General features: G+C 39.9%; 2 protein-coding genes across 2 annotated transcripts in view; one reads left to right on the plus strand and one right to left on the minus strand.

The window, feature by feature from the left end:
• Positions 1-636, minus strand: part of LOC123979974 (zinc finger protein 239-like) — a 4708-nt gene extending 4072 nt beyond the window's left edge. Inside the window, exon 1 of the mRNA XM_046064086.1 lies at positions 613-636. Coding sequence (XP_045920042.1) covers positions 613-636 — 24 coding nt within the window. The remainder of the gene's footprint in view (positions 1-612) is intronic.
• A 3583-nt stretch (positions 637-4219) lies between these two features.
• On the plus strand, positions 4220-6897 carry LOC123979975 (zinc finger protein 239-like). Its single transcript, XM_046064088.1, has 2 exons — positions 4220-4231; positions 5689-6897. Exons 1-2 carry the CDS (start codon positions 4220-4222, stop codon positions 6553-6555), a joined length of 879 nt encoding a protein of 292 aa, XP_045920044.1. The 3' UTR covers positions 6556-6897.
• The last annotated feature ends 1865 nt before the right edge of the window (positions 6898-8762 follow it).

Consider the following 8762-nt stretch of genomic DNA (forward strand, 5'->3'; position numbering starts at 1 on the left):
GATTCTGTCATCAGCTTTAATGTTGAATAAACCAACTACAGGGAGCATAATGTGATATTGCTATTTTCAGCCTAGTTTACAGGAAGTATTTTGTATACAGCATAAGCAGTAACTTTAAGAGGGCAAACCCAAGTATACTAAAATTTAATAAAACAATACAGAGATAATATTGATAAGCGTGATGATTTGGGGCTCTATGATGTTTGATGCCAGAAAGTTGCTAAGTCGTCTCAAGAGAACTTTTACTACGCATTTTTAGTACAATAACCTCACGATTCACAGCAACTAAATCCCTTTTCGACTGAAAGGCAAGAGATTATTGTAAATAAGACAGAAGAGTGCTGCAACAACACCAACAAATCCGCCTGAAAGCCGGCCAATTGCGGCACAGCTTTATACACACAATCAAAGTAATAACGGGCTGTTAAACAGGGGCATGGCAGCCCATAAGTTACACCAAATACTTGAAGGGCACATAGTATGGATGGTATGGTTTGTAAAAAGAAAAACAATGGTTCAGTTATTTTGACATAGATTTAAAAGATCAGATGTTTGGTCCAGCAACTCAAATTTAGCTTTAACGTACGAATTTCAGCTGCAGCAAATGTTGACCTGGAACTCCGCTGATTCTGTCATCGGGTGGTTTAGTGGCTGAAAATGAGATTTTCCTTCAGTTTGTCTTCGCTCTGTGGCTGCTTGTGCAGCTCGTTAATGGCACTTTTCGTCCGCAGGCTAATCACAGCCTGGATGGGGCTTAATACTATAAAGTTTGAGGTGCTACAGCAAATTTTTAATGTTGAACTAGATGGTTATGATGATTAATGTGTTAGAACTTAGCATTTATGCATGTAATGATGAATGAATAAAAACAACCCCCAAAATTAAAAATGCTCTGTTGTTTAAGTGGAATTTATATTATATTAATGAAAAGCTTTATATATTATACTATAGTGTGTGTGTGTATGATGATGATGAATACAGTAACATTATACTAACAGTATACTCTTGAACTTTATATTCATTGTTACTATCTCTATATAATAGAGAGAGAGAGAGAGCTTTGAAACACTGTACGGCATATTTGGCACTTTGGGCGCTAAAGGTGTCTAATTCGCGATATTCCTACAAAACCTGTGCAGACATGGGCCTGCTGATTTTAGTTTTTTAATCATGGAAATTCATTGGTCAAAATGTGTATGAACCTTGATATAAGGAGCCTAGTTAATAAGGATACAACAGCTGGGTTGTTAGGTTAGCACGATGTACATAGCTTCTATTCTAGTGGGGAAAACTGCTGTGTACGTCTATGAAAACCATTATTACATGAACAAAATTATAACTGTAGAGAGAAACAGGGTGAGAGCGCTCCGTTTATTTATTCTCATGCCTAGGCTAACTAAGTGATTTTTGCCAAATCTTTGTTTTTAACTTTGTTATGGCGGCTAGCAGACCCAAGTGCATGTGGTAATGAAATTGAGAAATTAAATTAGTGTTCTCACACAGCTGAGGGCTTTATTTCGTTTTCCCTTTGATGGACAGAATTCAAAATCGAACGGTCGAATATTCGGGTCCAGCCCTAATAAATAGTAAATATGGCCGAAACATGGACATTTGCCCGGTATATTTTTGAAAAATTGTGTAAACCAGGCGAGGATAAAGATATTTGTTCCTACATTGCATCTCCATTTAGTCTGCAATAGCAAAATAAATAGGATCCTTTACAATGCATCCATATTCCTTAGCTTCTGATAGATCGAAGGAGATCAGAATTATGCATTTAGGTGTTTTTCCTGGAACCCATATACATTTGCTGTGATCTTGGTGTCAAAATATGTAATTAGCAAGTTTATTTGTATAGCAACAAGGTAACACAAACTTAAACTTTGTTAAAAATAAGATTAAAGTTATTGTCATTTCGTCTTTAAAATAAAGTAAGTAAATTATTCATACATTCCAGAGATGAGACTTGTTAACTATGAGTGATAAATTATCATAACCTTTGTCTTTACCGGCTGCCATTTAAATTATATATAAATTGTATTTATATTGTTAGCATTTTATTGATACATTTATTGAAAAAAATCAATTCAGAACAGTAATCAAATTTAATATTTAAAGTGTTTTCAGAGCAGCAACAAAAGAGAAGTTTACAGCAGCAAAGTCACTATATAAAATCAGTATCTCACTGTAAACAAATGAAATACTGAGCGAGTATATCTGCATATTACTGTTATCTGCTGACATCAGACGTTGAGAGAACAATTTTACCTGACTTCATTGTCATTGAGTTTTTTTCTCTTCTCGTGCCTAGAAGGATAGCCCCTCTTCATCCTCTGATCAAAGTTGTAAACATTTGCTTTCACCTTTGACAGGAAAGTGAGGCAGTGTCCATCAGCTCTGCGAGAGTGATTTTATTATTATAACTAGGTATTAGGGGTGGGAGAAAAAATCAGTTCTTAGATGCATTGCGATGCGGACGAGGAAGATTCTGGGTCGATGTAACAAATGTCAAAAATCGATTCTTTAAATGTTAGTTGATAACGTAATATTGACCAACATCTGTTGTGTGGCGTGCACACAACAGATGTTGTCACACAATCATTAATATCAATACGCATGTAAGAGTTTAACCCGCACGGTGGCACTCGACGCTTAGCTAGCTCTCTTTGTATCCTGTGCGTGAGGCCGAGCGAGCGGCAGAATGTGACGGTGAAAGTTAGTGGGGAAAAAATTACATGCAGTGAAGGTCAGTGTGTCCATTAATAAGTCTGTAGTTTCCCCAACTGCTTGAAAAGTGAAGGCCGTTAGCGCTAGCTAACATCCCCCCCTACAGCACGTTTTTTGGCTGTTGTGTAACGGTAGATAAATTGGTAACGAAGTAATACTAATTAGCTCAGGTGTATGTCATTATTAACTTACCTACTTTCCCAGGGTTGAGAACATCAGGCACAAGCTTAGACTGAACTGGTGTACAGCTGTCTGTTTTCTTATTTACAATCTGCTTTCAACCTTGTTCAGGTACAACTGTGTCAGCTTAAACTAGTTTTGAATGTTGAAGACTAAAATTATGCTTTTTTTCAAAATCTAAGAAGTCTCTGGACAGTCTTCCAGGTATTTTTACTATACATGGTGAGCAGATCGAACGAGTCAAATTGTACAAATATTTGGGTATATTAATTGATCAAATTATATGCTTAGTAATTATTCAGAGATCCTGTATAGAGGGAAAAAATTATGCATCAAGATGCATCGATAATGGTTTAATAATCCCATCATAGCCCTTTGAATTGTGATCGAGTCGTGAGGTGCCCAGAGATTCCCACCCCAGATTCTTTGGGTGTGTTTAATTCTCATTTTGTTTTAAATATACTGTTTGAATAGTGCTATATAAATAAAGTTTATTATAATTCAAATCTACTAATTTTGAAGTTCTTCATCTAACAGGATCTCACAATAGGCCCTATTGGAAACCAGATTTTGAAAATCAAAGCACCCAGTTGGTAACAGGAGCTTACCTGGTGGCTACAGACCGGGTTTGAGTTTTAAATAATGTAATTAATTTAAAATTTCTGCAATGCAATTTTATTCTTCTGTTGTTTCTGGCCGACTACTTCTGCGTACTTTCAATTTTATTTATATAGCACCAAATCACAACAGCTATCTCACAGCATCATAGAGTACGGTCTAGACCTGCTCTTTATGAAAAGCGCTATTTCCAGAAGCCCAACAGTTCCCACCAAGAGCAGCACTAGGCGACAGAGGCAAGGAAAAACTTCCTTTTAAAGAGGCAGAAACCTCGAGCAGAGCCATGAAACAGCCACAGAAACGATTAAAATGTAAAAGTGTGCTCTTTAAGGAGATTTATTTTCCCATTTGACTTTTCCAACTCGCAATTCATCTCTTTTCTGCACTTCCTGCAGGACATTCAAAATAATTCCAGCCATAAATTCTTCCAGCTGTCTGCATTTACACACATTTTGACATGTAATTTTTTTTAGTTTTACCTCAAAAAAACAATCCGTGATCTTTACACAATTTGCTAGAGTACTTCACTGTGAACAAGCGGGCATACGTGGTAATAACATACCGATCATTTATTTAGCATGCAGTACATACGGAGTATGTAATAGACAGTATATTGTCACTATGTGGTAGAGACACCAGGGTTTTTCCTGGCTCAAAATGGGCCTTTGCGGGCTGACTTTGAGCGACTGTAAGCATGGCCGGTACAGTAAAGGCAAGGAGTTATCTTATGACTGAAATCTATGCATTTTCTTGTAATTTCTTACCATTTGATAAACAAAATATAACCACAACCTGGAGGAGTAAAGGCAAAAAAGTAAAGTATAATAATACTTTTACAGGTTACACTTGATTTAGATCATCTGCCTACAGATAGTTTATTAATTGAGATTCAGCAGTTTCACAAATAAAACCTTTCTCTGATATTAGCCTACACCACTGTGGTTAAGGTTTGATTAGTGCAAATGTTTGTATATTTATTATAATTTCAGATAATAGTGTAAGCTACTATAGCTTAACATTAGTAGCCTAATATTAATTCCAGTTGGACAAAACAGAGGTTTCATTTTTGTGGGTCATTCAATTATTGTGCAAGAAAAATGCTCTACATGGTGGTTTGTTTCATTTGTTTATGCAAATGAACTTGTCAAAAACTGTGCATTCAGAACAATGAGTTCAACATTTCTAAACTTTGCTGTAGTGCCTGAAACTTTACTGTCCCGCCTCCTCCGTGCTGTGATTGGTCGGTTCACGAGAAGTCACTGACGAGCAGCTATGCACACGGCTGCATGAAAGGCTCCCGATCTCCCTGCGGAGATTAGCAGTCAGGCGAGAACGGGAACAGGTGAGCGTCACATAGTGCCCAGAAAACCTGATCTGGAGAGGGCAGAGGAGAGTCCCGGAGCCAAAGAGTAAAATGTAAAAGTGACGGTACACTTCAAGCACAAAGGGTTCTTAAATTGTGAGAAATAACAAGCAGTCATCGCTCCCAGTAACGCAAGCTTGCATGTATCATGGCAGGCCATTTCTCTGTCCGTGATTTTGTTGAACACTAAATAATCACTGGTTTATGAGCTTTTTAATATTTGGGATTCTTTTGGGAGGAATTCACATGCTTACGGTGGACGTGGTGCAAATCCTCCATTCTTCCTGGTTATGGTACCAGAGGGACTTACATGGGGAAATAAATTTAGGGTTGTACTTAGGTGGACGATAGACTGGAGCAATCAAAACCACAGAAGGTTTATTCATAGTAAAAAGCTGCGATTCAAAACTTGAATAAGGATCACAGTCTTGTATAAGTGGTATTTACTTTATAGTGTTTCAATTAATTTTTTTATTGTACTGTCCATCCGTCCATCCATCCATCATCAACCGCTTATCCTGCGTACAGGGTCGCTGGCGGCTGGAGCCAGTCCCAACTTACATCGGGCAAAGGCGGTGTACACCCTGGACAGGTTGCTAGTTTTATTGTACTGTTTGTAATTTAATTGTATTCTATTTGTAAGGCACTTTGATTGAAAGCGCTCTATAAATAAATACATTTATTATTATTACAGTACGTTCGAATGTGATTTCAAAGATGTGCTCTAATGTCATTTATGGTTTTAGATAGCTCACTCCACCATGACATCTGCCTTACTGTGTTTCTCTCTCTTGATATAGAGAAGGAGACGAAGAAATGGACTAAAACGTCATCGCTGTACGCACTGTGACAAATCCTTCACATCTGGATATTTGAAGATTCATCAGCGAGTTCACACTGGAGAGAAACCGTACAGCTGTGACCAGTGTGGGAAAACTTTCACTCAATCAGGTGCCCTAAAAATCCACCAACGTGTTCACACTGGAGAGAAACCGTACTCGTGTGAACTGTGTGGAAAAAATTTCAGGTCGTTGGGTAACCGTAAGTATCACCAATGTGTTCACACTGGAGAGAAACCGTACTCGTGTGAACAGTGTGGAAAACATTTCACTCAATCAGGTGCCCTAAAAATCCACCGACGTGTTCACACTGGAGAGAAACCGTACTGGTGTGAACAGTGTGGAAAAACTTTTAGTCGATCAGGTCACCTAAAAAACCACCAACGTGTTCACACTGGAGAGAAACCATACAGGTGTGAACAGTGTGGAAAAACTTTCAATCGATCACATGTCCTAAAGAAGCACCAACGTGTTCACACTGGAGAGAAACCGTACTGGTGTGAACAGTGTGGAAAAGCTTTCGCTCAATCAAATGCCCTAAAACTCCACCAACGTGTTCACACTGGAGAGAAACCGTACTCGTGTGAACAGTGTGGAAAAGCTTTCACTCAATCAAGTGCCCTAAGAACCCACCAACGTGTTCACACTGGAGAGAAACCGTACTGGTGTGAACAGTGTGGAAAAACTTTCAAGTCATCAGATGGCCTAAAATACCACGAACAAGCTCACACTGGAGTGAAACCATACAGCTGTGGCAAATGTGGCAAATCTTATACCAAAAGAAGACCCCTTACAAGACACAAATGCATTGACAAAGCATCATTGTGACAGTTTTCACAGAGCCGAGCTAAACAGCAAAATTAAACTGCAGTACCCGGGTTTCGACCAGGAGAGGGCAGTTGGATTTGGTATACAGTATATACAATATGAACAGGTCTGAAATAGAATGATCAATGTATAATAAGTGGTAACCAGTAAACAGGTGCTGATTAGAGACAGAGTTACTGGGTTATTGCACAGGAATTGTTCCTGACACTGAGAGTCAGAAATCTCAATCAGAAATGTGATGTTCCCCAGTCTCACCTGCTGCCTCCTGTCAGTCAGGAAGTTTGTGATCCACTGACAGGTGGAGGCTGGCACGGTGAGCTGGGTGAGTTTGGTGCTGAGGATGTCCGGGATGATGTTGAACGCTGAGCTGAGGTCCACAAACAGGATCCTGCATATGTCCCTGGAGAGTCGAGGTGTTGCAGGATGCAATGCAGTCCCAAGTTGACTGCATTGTCCACTGACCTGTTAGCCCTGTAGGCAAACTGCAGGGGGTCCAGCAGGAGCGTGGCAGTTTTTATCCCACTATATGTAGAATTCAAATGGTTCACAGTAAAATGTCCACAGGACCTGAATCCATCAACAACACTACTAAATAAATCTTAAATTAAAGGTTCTCTGAACAAAAAGTAATCTGTCGCATCTTATTTCTTTCTTTCTGCCTAAATATTACAAAGTGTGAAATCCAACATTTCCACATTTAGAGAAAAGACTGAAGAGAAATCCTGATCCACCTCTGTTACTCTGACATGTACAGTCACTAACACCCTGTTGGCTTCAAAGGACTGTGACTAGTGTCTTTACAGGAACCTGTGTGGACCTGGATCTAGTCTCAGAGTCCTGTTTATCCAAAGCAAGCATCAAGAAAGCCTCAAATACATACTAGTAAGAGCTAATATCACATAGTTTTAAAGCGGTATGATGTGAAACACGGGGGTTACCAGGGGAAGCCCAGAAGCGAGAGAAATATCACGGAAAATCCGCGTATTAAGAGAAGAAGAAAACCGTAAACAAACAAGCATCGACACCTACGCTGATGTCAGCATTGTTGAAATTTTTAACTTAAGATGCTGCATAGAACACATGAAGTCAGGAATTTATTCAACTTTCTTTTTTAGTCTCTGCTTGTTTGTCCTACAATCCTACAATAGTGTATTGATTATTGACAAATATATATATTGACATTTAGTTTACCTCTCCGCCACTCTGTAGGGCGAGAGACTGCAGGAGTACTGTGTCGTTCCTGTTTACAGCATTTTGAGCCCTTGCAGCCTCTTAAACTCAATCACTTTCCAAGTGATGTCAGTAAAGTGTGTGAGGGCTTAGGGGGTACATTGGGACTAGGCCACGGACCGTAAGCACTGGGATTGGTCGGCTGGGTAGCCTCGCAATGCCTCCGAGCCGACAGGACGTGGCCCGTACTTTCTGGTAAATTTTACGGCGTAACGGGGGGCACGAGAGGAACAGAGAGAAAGCGAGAGGGATGGAAGGAGAGGGAGGAGGGAGGCAGCCTACACAATATACACACAGAGGTACAGACCGTAAAGGTGATGTTGCTACAGACTAAATGAAAAATGGTACAGATATTTATAGTAGTGTTAATGATAATAGTCGTAATGTTTATAATAATAATAGGACTAGTAACAATAATTGTTGTAGCAGAGGGTGTCGAGCAGGAACACAGGGGCAGCAGGTGACTCGCAACCACAGATCCAGACTCCACAGCTCCAGAGCCAGAAACACCTGCAGGAAGTGATAGGAGGAGAGAGGAGAGGGACGAGAAAGCACAAGACTACCAGAAAGGGGAGAAGTTGTGTTAGTAACATGCAATAATGGGATGAGGTTGCATACAGAGGGAGAGAAAGTAGAGGAGAGAGGAGCTCAGTGCATCATGGGAAATCCCCCGGCATAACTAAGGGATGGTTCAGGAATCACCTGAGCCAGCCCTAACTATAAGCTTTATCAAAGAGGAAAGTCTTAAGCCTACTCTTAAATGTGGAGATGGTGTCTGCCTCCTGAACCCAAACTGGAACCTGGTTCCACAGGAGAGGAGCTTGATAGCTGAACGCTCTGGCTCCTAGTCTACTTTTGGAGACTCTAGGAACCACAGGTGCATTCTGGGAGCGCAGTGCTCTGGTGGGGTAGTAAGGTACTATGAGCTCTTTAAGATAAGATGGTGCCTGACCATTAAGAGCTTTGTAGGTAAGAAG

This window comes from Micropterus dolomieu, linkage group LG12 (assembly GCF_021292245.1).
Source record: "Micropterus dolomieu isolate WLL.071019.BEF.003 ecotype Adirondacks linkage group LG12, ASM2129224v1, whole genome shotgun sequence".
Taxonomy (NCBI): Eukaryota; Metazoa; Chordata; class Actinopteri; order Centrarchiformes; family Centrarchidae; genus Micropterus; species Micropterus dolomieu.